Source organism: Triplophysa rosa, linkage group LG19 (assembly GCF_024868665.1).
Source record: "Triplophysa rosa linkage group LG19, Trosa_1v2, whole genome shotgun sequence".
In the NCBI taxonomy this organism is placed as follows: Eukaryota; Metazoa; Chordata; class Actinopteri; order Cypriniformes; family Nemacheilidae; genus Triplophysa; species Triplophysa rosa.
Genome location: NC_079908.1, coordinates 11,312,662 through 11,332,658, shown reverse-complemented (window position 1 = coordinate 11,332,658; position 19,997 = coordinate 11,312,662). Strand labels below are relative to the sequence as shown.

Sequence of the window (19,997 nt, the reverse complement as noted above, 5' to 3'; positions counted from 1 at the left end):
TAAAGTAAAGACCCAAAAACCTCTTTAATGTTTAACAAACATTCAAATCGCATGTCTTTTTGGTTAGGGAACTACAGTTGTAGAAAGTTCTGGTTGAAATAGCCTCATAAAAGCACTCTTACATTCTTGGCCACACATGTGGTCCTTCAGATATGCTGGACAATGGTTTAGTTCAGATTTTTCAAGGGAGGGTAAGAACACTCTCTTCATTGTTAGTCTTTCTTCTGTGTCAACTCGAGCTCTGCGTGAAACAGCCGATTCAGACCAAACCGGTTTAACAGAGAGTATCATCTCATGAAAGCATTTGCATGTGGTCATTTGAAAAGAACTTAAACTGAGTTTCAGTACGTGGTGGGGGATGTTGTTTTGTAGTTGTGCATTTTGTTTATAAGTTATAAAGTATAAAATGCCACTTCCTGAATGCCTTCTATAAGAGTAATACATCTAAACTGTGTATGTTTGTAATTTGTTTATTTACACATACACATTTACATTGCTCTCTTTACGGTATGTTAAAAACACAGTCTGTGGATGTTTATGTAGTCACATATATCATTTTATTTAGGCAAAAATCATGACTTTTTGTTTTAACAACAAAAACAGAAACTCGTAAACAGAAGTTCTCTTTGAAAATAATTTGATTAAAATGTTTTTACAATGTATTTGATTTACGTCACATGACACCCGTGGAAGTGGAAGCTTCTGAAGTTTTACTGGCTGGAGTATCGAGGAGCGGCCAAGAGAAAGGTTAGATGTAACCGGGAGATGGTAAATTTGTAACCACACACCTCAGAATCCTTCTCTCCAAATCCTTTCGATGTTTTTACACCCTCCTTGTGGTTTTTCAAATAACTGCAATGTTTAACAGGGTGACTTATTTAGTGGCAAAACCATTAGAATGGATCATGTTTTGACTTGACAAGCAAATGCTCCTTGGGTGCTTCTCTGGGGAAATAATTTCTCAACAAGTGTTTACAATTTCTGCAATAATACCACCACCTGCTGGTGGACTCTAGAATATTTTTTCCCTGAAGAGATATTTTATCATCTGTTGGTCTTTGACACACAGCTCAGACTGTGACACCAGTAGGTTATCCATACTGGGTCAAATGTACTCATGGAGTGCATTTAAAACAGTTTTCTGATACAGATAAATGGTGCCTGGAATGTACCCGTCGTCTTGCTGTGAAACTGCCCTCTCCCACTCCTCCACCTCAACAACAGTCACGCGTCTCCATTTGTCCTCCTCTTCAAGTGTTTTAATCATTTTCTCCAGCTCAACCTTGTACTCCAGGTTATCTGCGTTTCCTCTGGTGGTCATGCACACGTAGCCACCTGTTACACAGGATGAGGAGATTTAAGAAGATTTGACATTTACATTAGGCCTATACATTTGGATGTAAATGTAGAGATACATCATTTTATTTCAGTAAAAAAAGAAATTCTCTTGGAAAGTACTACAGAGTTTGTTCGTATTATTTAAAATGCAGTTTAGTTAAGTATACAGTTTATGTATGCATAAACTTGTAAGCATATAAAAGACATGAAATACAACTATAAGTGATTAGGTTGATCGATTATATACCGTTATGTACCAATATTCCATTAATACACTGTGAGTCACTTTTTGGATAAAATAAAAAAATCTTGAACATACATTTGAATAAAACCTACATGGATGTCTTTACAATAATTCTTTACGGCAAAAATACGTTACCTGGTTTTGTAGCTTCCCACATCTCTCTGATGACTGTCAATGGCACTTGCCCAACGCTCAGAGCTCCAACAATGATAACAATCTCATATGCTGCTAAGACAAGAGAATGATGTTAAAGATGTCATGCTGCTTATCAAACATACCGGTTAAAAAAACAATAGTCTCAATATTGATTCAATGATTTGTAAAAACTGTTTTACAAAAAATAACCAGTTCGTAGAATTCAAGATTTAGTTTACATTCTTCTAGTTTTAATATCTCTGTTACTAACTGTTGGTTGAATTATGCAATAAAAGCTCTAGAATGGTTGTTATCTGGCATCCAAAACAGACATTTCTGATACAGAAATGCAGATGTTGAGTTACTTTTTCAATTTTGAAGTCCTTACCAGCTTCAACAGGGAGGGAATCCTGCCCAAGCAGACATTGTTTAAACTGCTCATAGAGTCCTGTTTTCTTAGCCAGCTCTAGCATCCCTAAACTTCCATCCACTCCAACAAAGTGATGAAACCCCATTTTCTTCAACTTTCCTCAATCGAATGGGAGAGAAAACATCACCTTTTAATAAGCAGATCTACTACATTCCAATGTCTATCAGAATTCAAATAAAGCAATGCGTACATGTGCAGAGACCAGGCCTGTACCACAGGCTACATCCAAGACAGTGATATTCTCTCTGTCACCTTTGTAAAATGAGCTGACACACTCGGCTGCTAAAAGAGGAGCACGATAATCCAGCAGCGCCACATCCTGTTAAGGCAAAAAATGACACATTAAACAGTTCCAGGAAATTGGATAAAATAGAAAATGTATAAAAATGTACCTGCTCATAGTTCTCAGCCCAGGTGTCGTAGAAGCCGACCTTATCCTGGGTATCTGTGTTTCTATGGGCCGACAGGATCACGTTCCTCACGTCAGAAAAGGTTCGACGGTTCGCCATTCCTTTAGAGACATGATTCCATTTAACATAAGATTATTAGATAGATAGATAAACTAAATTAAAAAAATGTAAAACCCTTATTTTGGAGTTGCATTTAAATCACTGTACTGTATTCCACAAACTTCTCCTTTCATTCTCCTTCCTGCCAGTAGAGGGCGACAAATAGAATCAACAACAAAGTGCTGCTAACTGCCTCCTCAACATTTTGTTTTCAAGATAACGTCAGATTTGTATGCAAAAACCGTCCATTTTATGATTTAATAACAATATGGGCACTTTTTAAGAGTTTTACATAGCTTCCGACTTGCTTGACAGCGATTTTCATGTAGGGGAACGAATCGAGTCTAATTTGGGTTGTTGTGGTTTTGCGGCGAGACTCATCGCCCGTGGATCGGGCCTATTTCAACACTTACACAAGGTAACTAACTTTAATGTCATCTAACTGTATTCTTTAATCCTTACTGTTTAAAAGAATTGTTTTGATTCCTCGTAATATCGACCAGAGAGGTAAAGAGTTGAGTAACGTTAGATGTAGCAACATGCTAAAGATCAACAGCGCGTTTACATAGAGTTTATCAGCTGTTGAAAGAACCAGTTAACGTTATATGACTTTAAAAGGCACCAACGTTATACAGTTTCAATTTTATGTCAGGTTTTCTAATAGAAAGACAAGCTTTGTGAGCTCGTGCTCTTACTCACTGGCTATAACTTGGCAACATGCTAACGTTACATAGTAGCAGCCTACCTACCTTCCGAAGGCGTTGTAAGATTGATAAAATAGTTTGTAAAATAGAAAATAAGCGATTATTTACAGCATTAAAGTAATATTTTGCATGCATGGGATGGGACTGACTTGTTGTCGTCTGACGCCATACAGTTTACGTGTTATCTGCAATGTGGGAGCAGCATTAGTGCACAGAAGCTGCACTCACTTGAATATGACTTAAATTGAAGTTACTTTCGATTTGTTTATATATATATTTATATATAAATATATATATTTTTTATAATATTTGTATTGTTTATATTAATTCTATACATTTTCTGTACATTTCTATTTCTTTGTTCTAAACGACTAATTGATTAGACATTAGCTACTTTTTGACCTCAGTGTTATTATAGTAAAAGTGTATTAACCATGTGTATTTGACAGATTGATTAAAGTTTGTTCAAATGCAAAAACCCTCTCAAAGCCACCTCCTTCAAAAATGAGATTATGATGTTATAGTATACATTACTCAAAGAACTCAAATAATCTGAAATATCTGGTATTGCTGAAAGTAAATGTAGGAGCCTGGGGGAAAAATGCTTATTTACATGAAAGGTGGTCTGGAGGAGGATTTTGTATTACCACAGTTTTACTACCAATGTCAATACCAAAACGAGTAAATAAACAAACATTTTACAACAACACTTTATTGTTTTAGGTGCTTTAAAAGCGAAAATGTCGATTTTGGGTCTGAAAAAGAAACAACCAAAGACTTTTAAAGTCAAGGTCATCACCATGGATGCTGAAATGGAGTTCAGCTGTGAGGTAAACGACGTGTCTGTGTTTGTTTGTTTCTGTGTCCTATGTTCTATATTTGCATGCGTTCACATTAATCTGTGTTTTACAGGTCAAATGGAAAGGGAAAGATCTGTTTGACCTGGTGTGTCGGACCATTGGACTGAGAGAAGCATGGTTCTTTGGCCTTAGATATATCGTGAAAGACACGTATGCCTGGCTGAAGCCTGATAAACGGGTGAGATGTTGGTTCACTGTAAACATGGTCTGCAGGTTAATATAGAGATGCACTGACATGTCTGTTGGGATTAAATCCATATAGGTTTTGGATCAAGAGGTTCCAAAGGATTCTCCGATAACATTTCATTTTCTCGCCAAATTTTTCCCTGAAAAAGTCGAGGATGAGCTTGTGCAGGAAATTACTCAACACCTTTTCTTCTTACAAGTATGTGGGAGTTGTGCTGGTGAATTTGGCATCATTTCTCTTCGTCATAGTATTTTATACTCTGCTGTAACTTCTTTTGGGGTTTTGCAGTGAGTGATTCTACTTTCTATGAGCAAAATTCTTTTACAGTTCTTTTTTTATCTTAACCCAGGTTAAAAAGCAGATATTGGATGAGGAGATATTTTGTTCTCCTGAGGCCTCTGTTCTTTTGGCATCATATGCTGTTCAAGCCAAGGTACCGGTCTATTTGAGTATTTGCATTTAGGCATTTCATTATATAAAACATAGTTTATGTTAAACATCACTGTCTGTTTTTTGCAGTATGGAGACTATGATCCAAACTTTCACAAGCCAGGCTTTCTAGCTCAAGATGAGCTCCTGCCCAAAAGAGTGAGTCGTGGGTTGGTTCGATATCATTTAAATCATTAATTTCATTTAATATCATTAAATCATTTAATATCATTTAAACTATAATTTATTTTATTATTAAGTTTATTTATTTTATTTAGCCTTGTTGTGCAAGTTCTCTGGAGCTTGTGCAGAGGCAGCAGCTTTTGCCAGAGGGGAACTGGAATCCCCTGGTTGGGCCTGGGTTCTCCTGAGGTTTTTTTTCTCGATTAGAGTTTTGGGTTCCTCGCCACCGTTTGCATACTGTTTTTGCACTATCTGCCTGACCGGGGGGGCTGCTTTAGAATTTTAAAGTTTTACTTAATTAATATTGCATATAGGAATTTATTATCTGTTATATTTGACCTGTGCTTCTCTCTCCTTTATCCTAAATGTGTGCTCTCACTGAGCGTGTGTGTGTGTGCGTACTTGTCTGTGTACGTACGTGTGTGTGTGTGTGTGTGTGTGTCTCTGTGTCTGTGTGTGTTGGGCGTGTGCGTGTTGTGTGTGTGGAGTGTTTTGTGTGTGGGTGTGTCTGTCTTCTGTGTTTTCAACCTTTTCTTGTTTTTGCAGGTACAACTTTGATTGTTTTGCTGTAAAAGCGCTATATAAATAAAGTTGAGTTGAGTTGAGAATTTACATTTGCCAGTGAATTCAATCATTAATCTGATGTTTTGAGTTCTGTGCTGTTTTGTGGTGATGTCCAGGTGCTGATGCAGTATCAGATGACAGCAGACATGTGGGAAGAGAAGATAACAGCTTGGTATGCTGAACACAGAAACATCACAAGGTAAGACTGAATTCTGTTTGATCTTTTTAGCGCCCTTCACCCTGACCCTGTAACCGAGATGCATTTGTGTTTGTAGGGATGAGGCAGAGATGGAATATCTCAAAATAGCACAGGATCTGGAAATGTACGGAGTTAGCTACTTTTCTATCACGGTAAATCCCATGTTTTTCTTTATGAAAAATGATCTGTTGCTTTGCTCTATAAGCGTCTAAATGTATTTTTTCGTGTTCCAGTCAGAGGCTTTGAGGTTGCTTGACAACACTGTTTTTATGGAGATTAGAGCTGTCACGATTATGAAATTTGGCTGACGATTAATTGTCTAATAAATCATTGCGATTATGACAATTAATTGTCTGTTTTAGAGCTTTTAATTCTCATACATTTTTTTTCAGCTTTGAAACGACCATATTGTTCTGAATATAAAGACTGTGTTCTTTTTCTTGGAAATACATAGGAAAAAATGTGGTCATCATACTTGAGGTTTAGGCTTTTGCCTGTCAATAATACAACCGCCAAATACTTGTAAATTAAGTAAATTGATGAGGAGTGAATTGAAGCCACCATTAAAATGCTATCAGTCATAGAAAAGATACTAGTCTGTTTTTTTCTCATTTGCAAGACTACAATAAAAGTTTACTTCTATGTTAATGAGATTTTGGTAGACTGGTTTTCACACTGAAATAATATTAAATTGTGCTGCAGGTTATTTTTATGGTATATTCTTTAATTTTTGTGTTGTGGGGGTACATTTTACAAGTATTACCATGCTTTAGTTACAATATAATATACTGTATATACAATAAAATATGCAGATGCACTACAGCTCCCCCTAGTGTCTTCTATAGAGATGTGCAATAATTGCGATGATCTGAAACCATCCATGAGGTCAAGCAATTATTTAATAATCGTGACAGCCCTAATGGAGATTGCTTGAAGTGACGATATTGGAGATGGTGTACAAGAAATATCTTGTATTCTGATATCTTACAGCAAAATAAGAGGGACACAGAGCTGCTTCTTGGAGTTGATGCCCAAGGTCTTCATATTTACAGCCCCAACAACAAGCTCAGCCCCAACAAATCCTTCCCTTGGAGCGGGATCCGTAACATCTCTTACAGCGAGAAAGAGGTCAGGGGTACCCAGATTGTTGAGCCCGCCTAATGCATGTAAATGAACTGCTGAAACGTTTTGAACAACAACATTTACTGCAAAAAAAGACACAATTGTTCAAACATTTTTTGTCTCTTCCCTATTGATCAGTTTACGATCAAGCCATTAGACAAGAAAATGGAGGTTTTTAAATTCTACTCATCTCAGCTCAGAGTTAACAAACTGGTGAGTTAATTTGATGAAACAGACTGGAGGTTTTTTATAAATGCTAAAACATACGCATCATTCAGTAATTTGCGTTTCTTAGATCTTGCAGCTGTGTATTGGGAACCATGACCTGTTTATGAGGAGGAGGAAAGTGGATTCCATAGAGGTGCAACAAATGAAGGCCCAGGCCAAAGAAGAGAAGGCTAGGAAAAAGGTCTGCTTTTCATTAACATAATGTTTGTTTTTATTAACCTTGTTCATTAAAGAGGTCTTTGTTACTTTAATCACATGTTGTTCTTTCTTTAAATGTTTTGTTATGAGCGTTCATTAAAGCTAATGAACATTACACTAATGATAAGCACTGATGTGCGAGCACAGCAGTTAAACAGATCGGTTCTGGTCAAATGTGTGCGTTCAGATTGAGCGTCAGATTCTCGCTCGGGAGAAGCAGATGAGGGAGGATGCCGAGCGAGCAAAAGAAGAGATGGAACGTCGTCTGTTTCAACTTCAGGACGAGGCTCGAATGGCCAATGAAGCACTAGTGAGTTTTGACATTCTCGAAATTGAACGTTGCCAGAAACATTGCTTGTAATATATTATCTCTGAGCAGTATAAAGTATGTGGATTGAGTTGTTCAGGCATAAATTTGAAATGGACTGCAGAGGTATTAAAGTGCAAATATTAGAATTCCATTCATGGTCTGAGACTCCCTGAGCTTGATCTTGTAAACCTGTCTTTCTGCAGCTGCGTTCGGAGGAGACGGCCGACCTTCTGGCGGAGAAAGCCCAGATCGCGGAGGAGGAGGCCAAACTCCTGGCTCACAAAGCGGCGGAGGCAGAGCAAGACAGGCAGAGGTTGGAGGTCACAGCCCTTAAAACTAAAGAGGAGAAGAGGCTGATGGAGCAGAAGATGAGAGAAGCAGAACACATGGCGGTTAAACTAGTTGAGCAGTCGGAGAGGAGGTGGGTCGTGATATTAATTAACCTGGAAACTTTTAGAGAAGTTTAAGGGTAATGATTTCTCCAATGCAGCTTAATATGCAGGGAGTGCGAATAGCTATTAGTAGGTTGAAAAAGTCTAAACGCTGTCGTGTTATCGAAACATTGCAACCAACCTAGCATAATAATAATTCAAGCATAAGATTAAGTGACCAGACTATCCAGCTATGTTTTTGTTTGTTTATTTTTGCCAGTCTGTTTGAGTTAACTTGATGCGTAAAAATGATTTACATTTCATTTTTGTCACCAGACTGAAAGAAGCCGACCACCTGAAGCAGGACCTGAACGAGGCTAAAGATGCAGAACGAAGGGCTAAGCAAAAACTTGTCGAAATCACTAAAACAACATATCCTGTAATTTTTTCTACAAAACTTAAAGGGATAGTTCACTCAAAAATAAAACGTCTGTCATTATTTACTCGCCCTCTTGTCATTTCAAACCTGTATGGCCTGCTTGGTAACCAAACGACGGCGGTACCCATTCACTTCTATTGTATGAACACGAAACCAGTGCAAGTCCAAAGGGTACCACCATTGTTCGGTTACTAACATTCTTCGAAATACCTTCTTTTGTGTTCTGCGGAATGAAAGAAACACATACAGGTTTGAAAAGAAAAACCCTCTTAAGAGAGCATAACAACTTTTTTGCAAATTAGTACATTTTTATTTCGAAATTTGGCGTTTCCATCACTTGTTTCTGATGTGGCACTTCAAAATGCGCCTTAAACCCGGCTAATGATAGAATTGTCATCAACTATCCCTTTAACAACTATTCTGCTTTTTATTGTACTTACAACACATTCAAAATGTAATTTGGGTCATGTGATTAGTTGCTAGCAGCATATTCCAGCCCTCCTCCACCCGCTGGGCCAGAAAGTGTGGATTTGCCTGCAGACATGAGCAGCTCCATGCGATTGGACTTCAAAGACTCTGATATGAAGAGACTTTCGATGGAGATTGAGAGAGAACGGTATGCACTTGACGGTGTCAGAAGGTGTGTGAAGATCTGTTGAAAAGGCAAAGCTGAATGTATGTGTTGCATTTTTGTGTGTGTCAGGCTGGAGTACATGGAGAAAAGCAAACATCTTCAAGATCAGCTAAAGGAGCTGAAGTCTGAGATCGAGTCTCTGAAGTTGGAGGAACAGCAGCAAGCTGGAATCTACAGCCACAGAAGTTACGCTGAGCCTCCGTATATTCCCCACAGCAATGTAAGAGACGCCCATGATGCTTACTCCAAATATATTTTTAAACGAAATCTTTCTTCACATTTATTCTCATGCATAATACCTGTTTGCTACATGTTTAGAATTTGCATAATAGGAAAAAAGAGATCGAAGAATAAATCAATCCAATCTTTGTGAGTTCTGTCACTGTCTGTTACAGAGAAATTCTGCCTACATGGCTCAGATGGCCTTCTATGAGGAAGTGTGAAAGAACAATCCAACTATTCTTTTCGAAGCAGGAGGGTCTGGAGCACCAAAAATTACATTCAAATGCAAGCACAACCTCGCGTGCCTTTAAAAGTAATATATTTCTTGCTCATATTTCCTCTTTTAAATCTCAACAGTTCAGGTTTGGTTATGTGTACACAAGTCGTCTTTCACTAACGCCACAATTGGTTTGTGACTTGTTCATATGGCTAATATTAATGCAGATGCGAAGGGGTATTTTCAATACATATAGTGTAGTAGTGCCTTCAGAATGAACAAATCAAGCTTGGTTGCTTTTGTACGATTGTAATCCCACCTGAAATACTACATTCTGCACAACTCTTTTTTTCATTGTGGGGTGCTTGAACAACTTAACAACTAACTTCCTTTAACTATGTGCCTTGCTAAGAAATGCACCCAACACATGGTTTTAGGTGATATTTGGAATGTATAGTTGTGTCGGTGATTGATATTCTCTTAAACACTCTTGTGCCTTTTAGATAAGCTTGCACTACTTAATGAGCTAAATGATCCTCTACCAGTACATTCTTTTATCACAGTATGAGTCCTGTTTTGCTAGTGATATTTGAGGCTCTGCAACAGTGCCAGCTGTAACGTTTCTGTTTTATGCAAGAACAAAGGCAGATTGATGGCCTCTCTGTTTATATGTGATGTTATTTATCCATTTTGGCTGACTTTTTTACGGTGTGTGTGATCTAGTAATACAGAAGTGCTTGTATTGTTTTTTTTTTGCTAACATTTGTGGTCATAAAGGCTGACTCTTGGGGGGTCAATGTTGGAGGGTTATGAGCTATGTGGACATTTCAGCACACTACACAAATATATTTCCTGGAGTGGTGAACATTTCAAAATTTAGATTTTCTTTGATGCCTAAGATATAGAAATGGCAGACAGAACTCGGACATCTCGCCCTATTTCAACACCTCAGCACTTTAAGCTGAAGGTGCTGTCTAATAGTTTGTATTACATTTTGGAGGGAATGCTTAATACACATTTATTGCAAAGTCTTACTACGAGTAGTTATAAACATTCCTGTGTTATCACCAGCGTGTCTATTAGCACACTAGCTTGAGTGTGCTAACTTCACCAGGCAACTGTTCATGTTTTAATGAATGCCACAACCATCTGCCAGTCCTGCCCAGTGTTGTTTTTACTCGGCTGCATTACTACTTTTTGTTAAGTATGAATTTCATAACCACATGTGCAACCGCACAAATGGCTTTTACTTCATGTTTTATTTGAGTATAAGAGCACAGTATTACTGCCTTTTCTTATTTGTGCCATGGATACAGACACAGATGGTTCATATGTAAGTGGTCATACAGCAACCTCGTATGTGCGGTGAATTGTAAACTAACATGCAAATAAACTGCAAATATGGAATTCTGTGTTGTGTTTTGTGCTTGCAAATGCTGTAGATGTTTTTAAGGCTAAAACATCAGAAAAGTTATTTTGTAGGTCAGACCATTTCGGTACCTAATGTTTCACTTTAGAACATCCAGTACATCCAGAGTCTCCTGTGGTTTTAGTAAAAAGTAGAAAGAGTCTCAAGAGAGCTAAAAAATAGGTAAATGTTCAGAATCAGTACCATTCACTTCCTACAGATGGCGTTGTGCAACAATTTATGATGGATGACTTACAATCTTTTGTCTACAGATAATTTCACACTTCACTGAGTGTGTGAATTGAAGATGAGCACCCTTCAGTGGATTCTCTATTGTAGCATATAAATGATAAGTTAATAGATCAAATCTACACGTCTTACTGAGAATGCAGGTATATGTAATGGACTAGGTATACTAGCTTCTTTTAGGTGGGTTTGTTGAAAGTTGGTCCTCCAAGAGGTTGATCAGTTGAGACCATCCTCCGCTAAGACTTGGGAGAACCTTATCGATATTTATATTCCAGATTAATTGATCCGCCTGTTTAGAAAACAGAGAGCCAATGAGTCCAATTATCAGCCAGGAAAAATCCTGGAAGTTCTGGAGAAAAGTTCCTGGAAGTAAACTAAAACGGCACACTTAACAGCCCCACTATAACGCTGGTGTTAATTGAAAATTCATGACGTAAATATAACCCAAAAACATTTTGGTAAGGTAATTACATAAGTATTCAACTGTGTAAAAAATATATTCTAACTTGCATCGTGCGTCCTACAGAATCAAATTCTAGATGACAGACTAAAGAGCATTTTTTTGGTTCCATTATTATGTTGTTTAGCATATTTGTATTTTGTCAGGCGTTTAGTGCTTGATGAATGAAGGAAATTGCCCTCCTCCGGCTAAACAGTTGTGGATAGATTTATAAGACACTTCAGTGATGTATCTAAGACAGGTTGTATTTTTTCTGGTTTATGATATAACAGTAATCAGTTTCCACCCACAAATATTTAATGTACAGTGAAATATGGATGTGTCTAAAGCTGTATATTTTGTCATGCATTATCATACATTACACAGTCAAGGCCATCTGGCATAGAGTTGTAACAAAAGGGGAAATCTGTGTGACTTCAGAAAAACAAACTTGTGGATTAAATCTTATCGCGTTACTATTGAAAATAACCTTTTCTGATTAGATTGTGTTTCAGGTGAAGATTGTTTTAAAGGACGACTTTGAACAATAAGTGCTTAATACCATTTGTGTACTAAAATAATCCATATTTCATTACAGTGAAACAGAAAACGGCCCTATTCATTGCAAACGCATTCATACTTTTGAAGTTACCTTCAGATTGATCAATGTTGTTAAAAATTGCAAAGATATGCTCCATGCACACTTTATTTGAAAGGGCTAGATCCATTCATAAATTCCTTTGGAGTACAAACACGTTTTGGTCCAGCACAATCCCTGATGTGGCTAATATGAATTCGTACAATCTCATTAGTACATTTTGGCAAGATTTGCTTTCGCGCCAGTGACGTTAGGGTTAAGGGCAGGATTGGTATTTCAGTATTGCTTTTTCTAATCGTATCTTTTTGTAGGATTCGCAACGTACGAATTCATATGAATAAAGTATAAAGTAACTGCTGTCTATGATGTATTGAAACATATTTGTTTACTTTATCTTTATTATTCAACATTGGATTGGGGCTTTTCAGACACAAGGCAAGAATCAAACAGTGAAGGACAAGGTCACATCTGTGTACATCTTTAAGGGGAGGTTGCTTTAATTCATTGTTCAAGTGATGAGTCACCAGCGTTTTGTTACCTCAGACCATTGTTTCCATCCAGGTCTATCGTGGTTTGCCGGTTAAAAACGTATGCTGTCCCATCTCCATCCCTGATGTGTTTTTTACACCAAAAAAAAAAAACTTTTGGCCTTTGCAGGTTTTTTTGAATGTTTGTTTGTTTGCAGTGCTTGGCATTATGTTCTCCAAAAGGTCCCTGGAAACTACGTGGTGTGCCAGCATTTCAGGCAGATGTAGATGAGGGATATTTTATATTCACAACACTCATCTACTGTTGCACAATTTATTTCATTCGAACACGTTTATTTCCCCTTCTGCTTCTAAAAAGGTTTTTTAATTCAACAAGCTGTGATTCATTTTGAGTCGGAAAGGTTTGTAAATACCATCAATATATTCATCAGACATTGATACATTGAATGATCGAACAGATTTCCCACAGCACATCTTAACATGTTGTTTGGTAACATGTTATCAAGAATGTATATCTATAGCCAGCGCTACATGCAACATAAAGCTTTCCTGTGGCTCAGTGGTTAGAGCATGCGGCGCTAGCAACGCCAAGGTCGTGGGTTTGATCCCAGTGGACTGCACATACTCAGAAACAAAGGTACAATGCAATGTGAGTCGCTTTGGATAAAAGCGTCTGCCAAATGCATAAATTTAAATGTAAATAAACCAACCAATCATAATGACAATTCATCGGTAGTGTAATTTAGTCATTTCAGCACGATTGTGATCTTTGTTTCTTTTCTCAAGTAAGCCTAAAGTTTAATCCACTCCGTAAGATGTTGCTTTATAATATATGGCCGTACATTATAACCTCAAGGTATGAAAATGAAATGCAGTGTGAAAGACATTAGTACAATGGCATGCTTGAGAATGTCTGTCTGTATTGCCCTTCATATAGTTTATGTATCTGGATTTGTCAAGCATGGCAGAAATACAACCCAGCTTAAGGTCATTCTCTCTCTCATCTTCTTTTGGACTCTTTGGAATGCGTGGGAATCATTATCTTTGGAAATCCTGTTATCAAGTATATAAAGTATTTTTTACTATCTTGGATTTACAATAACAGGCGTTATTATAGGGACAAATGATAATCACTAATGATAGCAATTCGTAAAAAATGTAAGTTAAAAATGTTGTATTTAAGACTTAAAAGCTTATTAACCGCAACTTACTTATTCATAGTAATTAGCATAACATCTGTCTTATCCAAATGATTTCAATCTGCTAATTACCTTTCATTTATTGTGTCTGCTGTGCTAATGATCTCTGAAACACAATGCGACTGCAGGGGCTTTCAGGTGCTTTGTTTTATGTCGGCTAGCACTAGAGATCGATAATGCTATAGCTATCGGCCAATTGCCTTTCGTCCGCATTTCAGACTTATTATTAAACAATGGGGTTCTCGGTTGTTATAGAAAAAGAACATCACAAGTATTTTGGCACAGATTGTTTTAAAACCCCAAAGCAGTGCTCAAAGGATCTTCCAAGCAAGAACATCATTGCAGTCACAGAAAAAGTGCTTTGCCAAGCATTTTCCACAAACGTGCAAAAAAATCTTATTGCTCTACAGGTTGAAGTTAAGGCTGCATCTGTCTTTACACTAGCCATACATACACCTAAGCAATAAGTTGCTATCTGTTGTTTAAAAATAAGATATATAATAAGGTGAGACTATATTCACAATATGAATTGTATTTCAAAACGATTACAGATAATACACATATTAAAGGTCCAGTGTGTTGTTTTCTGGAGGATCTATTGACAGAAATGCAAAATAATATACATAACAATGTCTTCAGAGGTGTATACAGACCTTTACATTATGTTTTATTACCTTAGAATGAGCTATTTCTATCTACACACACCGCGGGTCCCCTTACATGGAATTCACCATGCTGTTCCTAAATGGACAAACTGCTCTACAGAGCGTTTCGTAAAAACCTCCTTCAGCAAAGAAGCGAAAACATGACAACATCTTAAGGCTGTAATACACTACAAGACTTTTGCTCAGATTTTCAATCTGGACTTGTTGCAGAAAGTCTGCGCTAGTCTGCAGATTGTATCGCGTAGTGTGTGATGCCCTCCTTTTCTCTGCAAACTTTCAAAAAGTCTGAAAGTATGTGATGTCTTCTGCTCAGATTTTAAAAGTCGTGTAGTGTCTTCCAGCCTTTAGTTCTGTGCAGCCACCATAGTGCTTTGAAAGGGAGGGGGAAGGCTGGAGTGAGCCTTTGGTTGCAATTCACAACCTCACCACTAGATGCTGCTAAAATTTCCACATTGCTCCTTTAAGGACAATGTTTGTTAACACATTTTTTTAAGTATAATCATTAAAAGGCGAAATCTGAGCTGTTAATAAGTAACAGATAAAAAATAGAATTAATAATCATAAATTAAAACGGTTTAAGAGAAATTAAAAAAACTTACCTCAAAATCATAATAGTCTTTCTTGTTTAACAGGAGAGCACATATCTCAGATGGATGAGTAGATTTTCTCCTTGCTCCTTTGAGTTCTCAATACTGGTAAGTGGAACAGTCTAATGCTGTGTGGAAAAATTCACAAGAGATTTATAAACAGATTGGCCTCTAACAAACACCCACACATCAGAAAACTCATTCATACAAAAAGGTCTCACAGTGGCCTAATCCCACCAAATCCTGTGTTTTTTGTTAAAGCGATTTATAGATATGCAGAATAGGATTATAACTGAAATCTTCACCATGCATCTCTTGAGAATTCACTCAAAATTCTCTTCATTCATCTCTAAATGAGCAAACGTACACAACGGATGTCGGTCCTTATGCAGATCCGAACGTTTTTTAGTATTAAAGCTGCAAAGCACACAAAGCTACAAATGACAGCATTTAAACTTTAACTTGAATTGATCTTACATTATGTTTATGAATGTAAACTAAATAATCTACACTTTTCAACAGATGAAATGTATTAGGTATCAGAGACAAGAGACAATGTTTAAAGCATCATTCACCGTTGTACATCATCCCATCCATTGTGAAATCTCCCAATGTCATCTCAATGTTGATTCACAGGAGGGGAAAGGGCCACTGGATGTGCTAACTGAGCTGAAAGGACAGTATTATCCTAGTGTTGTGAGCTGATAAATCCCGCTAAACTTTGAAAGGTCCCTCTGGCTGCTTACTGGAAACAATCAGCATGATGCAGTGGGTTACTCTCCAGCCAACCAAATGAGACGTGCTTTTCTCTATTGTCATGACTTTAGAAAGAGGCACAACACAATGTGACTTAGTGCTTTTTACAACACACATATTATTCAGGAATGTATGTATTTTGGGTTCGTGTCACCAGGACCAGCAAAGGAAATGATCTGTCTACAGTAAAGAAGCACTTGCATTGGATAAGAAATACTTGGACAAATGTTGTGATGTTCCCGTAAGGCACTATTAACAAGAGGCACTTTGGCACCAACGCATCTGTCATTGTAATGCTAATCAGGAGCTCTCTCAGAAAGGACCGTCTTGACCTGCACAACTCATTTATAAGCCTCAAAGTCACAGCTTTCAACCAAAAAGAACTGAATCTCGCATATTTGTGGCACATTTCTAAATGTTCTGACTGAACTTGTATTGTGGTAGAACTGCTGTTCCTTCAGGTAGAAAATAATGTTATGGGTGTGATGTATTGGATAATCACAGACATTATTAAAAAGAATGTGCAGCCAATTACATTGTAAACACATCACTGTTGCTTTCATAATTTGACATTGATAGTTTATAATGCTAGTAAAAGCTCATATTTCGTATATGAATAACAAGATTAAACATCAGAGTTATTACATTTTAGACTAATTTCGACTGGCTGGCACTTGACCCAACAAACCCACTCTGAGTCCTAACAATTTAATAATGCATGCTTTTTATTTTAGCCTGATAGGTGCATATAAATGATTCATGGAACTTTAATATATTAGATTTAATAAGCTCATATATTTGTTGAGCTTTAAAGGAACACTCGGTAATGTTTGCTCATTAAAAAAGTTTTATGCATGAGAACTGAAAAATATGTTTAAATGACCTGAGATAAAGATTTTAGCCATAGCGGTAGCCTAATAAAAGCTGTTGTGGGTCCCCTTACGGGGGCTGATGTATTGAGATCATATGACCAGCCTAATGCATGGCATAGCTGATTTTAATAGAAAACTTTTGGGACTGTTTAATGAATGCGTTGCCTGGTATTGGTCAGTGTAGGCCAGTCTGGCTTGGCCGGTTCACCTAGGTCTCCAATCATTTTCATATCTCCCCATGTGTTCAGTTTTTATCATTGAATAATTCATGCTTTTATCTTTTATTTTGTCAGACAGCTGCATGGCTACTACAGTGTATCTAGGGCAGAAAATAACTTCTTTAGAGACCAACACACTCATCGTGACCTGTGTTGGATTTAGTGATACAGCAATATAAAATTAAACTGTCCTTAAAAGACTGTTGACATTCAATGGCTGTTTACGAAAAATGTGATTTGGTAAAGGTTGTGTTATCAGTAAAGGGATAGTTCCCCTATAAATGAAAATTCTGTCATGAATTACTCACCCTCAAGTTGTTACAAACCTGTATGAATTTAATTGTTTTGTTGAACACAAAGAAAGATATTTGGAAGAATGTTAGCAACTGACATTTCTGGGGCACCATATACCATAGAAGAAAGAATTATTGTTAAAAAAATGTGTTCTGTTGAACACAAAATGAAATATTTTGAAGTATTTAGGAAAACAAACAAACAGTCAATGGTGCCCTAGAAATCTCAGTTGCTAACATTCTTCCAAATATCTTTCTTTGTTTTCAACAGATGAAAGAAATTTATAAAAGTTTGGAACAACTTGAGGGTGAGTAATCATGACAGAGTTTTCATTTCTGGGTGAACTATCCCTTTAATGTTCACTCATAGATGTTGCTGTAGCTCAATCATGCTACTAACATGGCTTTGATTGCATGACATGAGAAAGTGCACAGAATCTTAAACAAACTGTAAGCTACATTCAACTAAATGCATAATGTAAATCAATACCTTCCATGTAAACACACTGTGTCACACTGTCAACACTTTATCATAGCCTTGTTTTCACCTACAGCCTTATAAATCAAAGCCGTGTACCTAAAGCTGCAGCTGTCCACCATGCTTGATAATAGCTGTGTATTAAAACATAAAGCTGGTAGGCATATAAGTCCTAAAGGGCCAAAAAGATTTCCATTAGCAAGAGGAGGTGGATTTACATTTGTAAAACACTCAAGCAAACACACAGAATATTAATTTCCTTTATTGATCCGGTTGTCTTTCGTTAATACCTCCACAAACCTCATTGGAAAGTGTGAATTAGAGTACAACCTTACACCCTGGAGCCAGGAGGTCATCTCTGCTCCTGATAGATATTAGCCAAAAAGACATCCATCTTGCAGGGGGCTTGTGACAGTGGAGAGATTCACCCATGAACCCTCCACATCCATCAGGCTGGGAAGCAGTAAGGCTCTGCTGAAAGAGATGGGGAGGTAGTCACCAGATGCTTGTGTGCTCCTGCAGTGTTGAGTGATGAATGTGAAATATGTAACCTTATGGGGTAAAGGGATTTTAAGATGGCTAGTGATCCACCTAAAATTGTTAAAGAAGATTCACCCAAAAATAAAAATTCTGTCATCGTTTACTCGCCCTCAGGTTGTTTCAAACCGGTATAGATTTATGTTCTGCTTAACACAAAGGAAGATATTTGGAAGATTGTCAGTGACCAAACAGATCTCATCCCCCATTGACTCCCATAGTAGGGAAATAAATACTATGGGAGTCAATGGAGAATGAGATCTGTTGGGTTACTGACATTCTTCCAAATATCTTCTTTTTTGTTAGTATGCTTGAGTATCATTTTTTTCACAATTTGGAACCAACACAGTGCCTGCTCAAAGCACCCTTAACTCAAACAAGCACTAAACTTTTCCATCAATTCTTTAATCATAATTTACTCTGAAAGACCATCTCATAGCACTGGATTGCTTTGAGAACATCTTACCAAATGAGTTTTCTCCATCTGCTGGCGGAGAATCATCAGCATAGTAATTTCTTAATGAACACTAGCCTAGCTGGTCTGGCTCTCCTGTCTGGGGCTTTAGAGAATGCTTCTAATGGCCCCTCATTAGTGTCTCTACATGTGAGAGCTAAAGTCTTGTACGTGATTATTCTCAGAATCAGGGCAAAAGTTTACTTTAATGAAAGTTCAATTAGGTAGTTAGCCAGCCAGAAACTATCTTTATTGCTAGTTTGAATGTTAAATGCTTTAAACATTAGGAATACATTATATTCTGTTTAAGAATATATAACGGGAGATTCAGCTGTCAGATAAAAGTCCCCCTTGATGTAAAATTTATTGCATTCGACTCACCTGGACGAATTTAAAACCCATCTCTGACATGAATAAGAGACTTATGGGGTGCATGCTTAAATTGCAGGCAGATATTTGAATGATTTAGGGTGTAAAATTAAATGACATCACTCTAGTCAAAGGTTAGGCCCACTGACTCAATATTTATTTTTAAAATGTGAAATGCATGTTTATCAATATAGCTTAGGTTCAAACTATTCAACACATTTAGTGGTTGAGATGCAAGTGACAATTTACCAGAATGTTTAAACAGCATTTAGGATTTCAGAGTGTCATCCTTAATTTTCTTGATATGAATCTTGTGTATCAAAATTGTGGAAGGATATTTAGTTTTCAGCCATAGTTCTTTCTGGAACGTGCCTCTAACACCGTGTTTTGATTCATTCTTCTTTTAACCTTGGGGGGAAAATGTGAATGTAATTGAACTGCTCATTCAATATTTGTTGGATTAGAGAGACTTGTTGTGATGAATGTGGTGTTTCATTTTAGATTCCTTTTTTTTAAAGCATATCGCTTAAGACAACCATGGTGAAAATAATTCAATATTGATCTACTTTTCCATACAAGCCAAATTAAACTGATGACTGATTCATAGGTCCACTATAATGGAAAGTTCAAATGTCTTTAACGGTCTTTACTGTAACGGTTCAAAGTATGATAATGCATCCAAAAAATGGATGATTACCCTGGACTCTTATCCATAAGCTAACTGTTTCTCTAACCAATTTAATATGACTTGAAATACACTATTATTATCATAAAAAGATTGGAAAGGATTACACTTGCAAAGTTTATTTAAACAAAGTTTTTAAATTAAAACAAATATGTTATTTAAGGAGCCTCAAATCGACA

At 37.1% G+C, this 19,997-nt stretch overlaps 2 protein-coding genes across 4 annotated transcripts; one reads left to right on the top strand and one right to left on the bottom strand.

Moving 5' to 3' along the window:
• Positions 1–704: 704 nt before the first annotated feature.
• mettl27 (methyltransferase like 27) lies at positions 705–3,584 on the bottom strand. 3 transcript variants are annotated; one of them, XM_057360067.1, is made up of 7 exons: positions 3,510–3,584; positions 2,540–2,658; positions 2,338–2,466; positions 2,106–2,241; positions 1,718–1,810; positions 1,173–1,335; positions 705–852 (listed from the first exon to the last, which is right to left on the bottom strand). In XM_057360067.1, the coding sequence occupies exons 2-7, from the start codon at positions 2,654–2,656 to the stop codon at positions 711–713; spliced, it is 780 nt and encodes a 259-aa protein (XP_057216050.1). In that variant the 5' UTR covers positions 2,657–2,658; positions 3,510–3,584; the 3' UTR covers positions 705–710. The 3 variants fall into 3 exon arrangements, with proteins under 3 accessions (XP_057216050.1, XP_057216048.1, XP_057216051.1); XM_057360065.1 differs by having other exon boundaries at positions 3,406–3,572; XM_057360068.1 differs by having other exon boundaries at positions 1,718–1,807; positions 3,406–3,572.
• On the top strand, positions 2,821–10,924 carry nf2b (NF2, moesin-ezrin-radixin like (MERLIN) tumor suppressor b). The gene is made up of 17 exons (XM_057360063.1): positions 2,821–3,074; positions 4,084–4,190; positions 4,273–4,398; positions 4,483–4,605; positions 4,757–4,840; positions 4,927–4,995; positions 5,700–5,782; positions 5,859–5,934; positions 6,773–6,910; positions 7,043–7,117; positions 7,200–7,313; positions 7,518–7,640; positions 7,844–8,061; positions 8,348–8,450; positions 8,927–9,066; positions 9,154–9,304; positions 9,480–10,924. Exons 2-17 carry the CDS (start codon positions 4,101–4,103, stop codon positions 9,525–9,527), a joined length of 1,761 nt encoding a protein of 586 aa, XP_057216046.1. The 5' UTR covers positions 2,821–3,074; positions 4,084–4,100; the 3' UTR covers positions 9,528–10,924.
• The last annotated feature ends 9,073 nt before the right edge of the window (positions 10,925–19,997 follow it).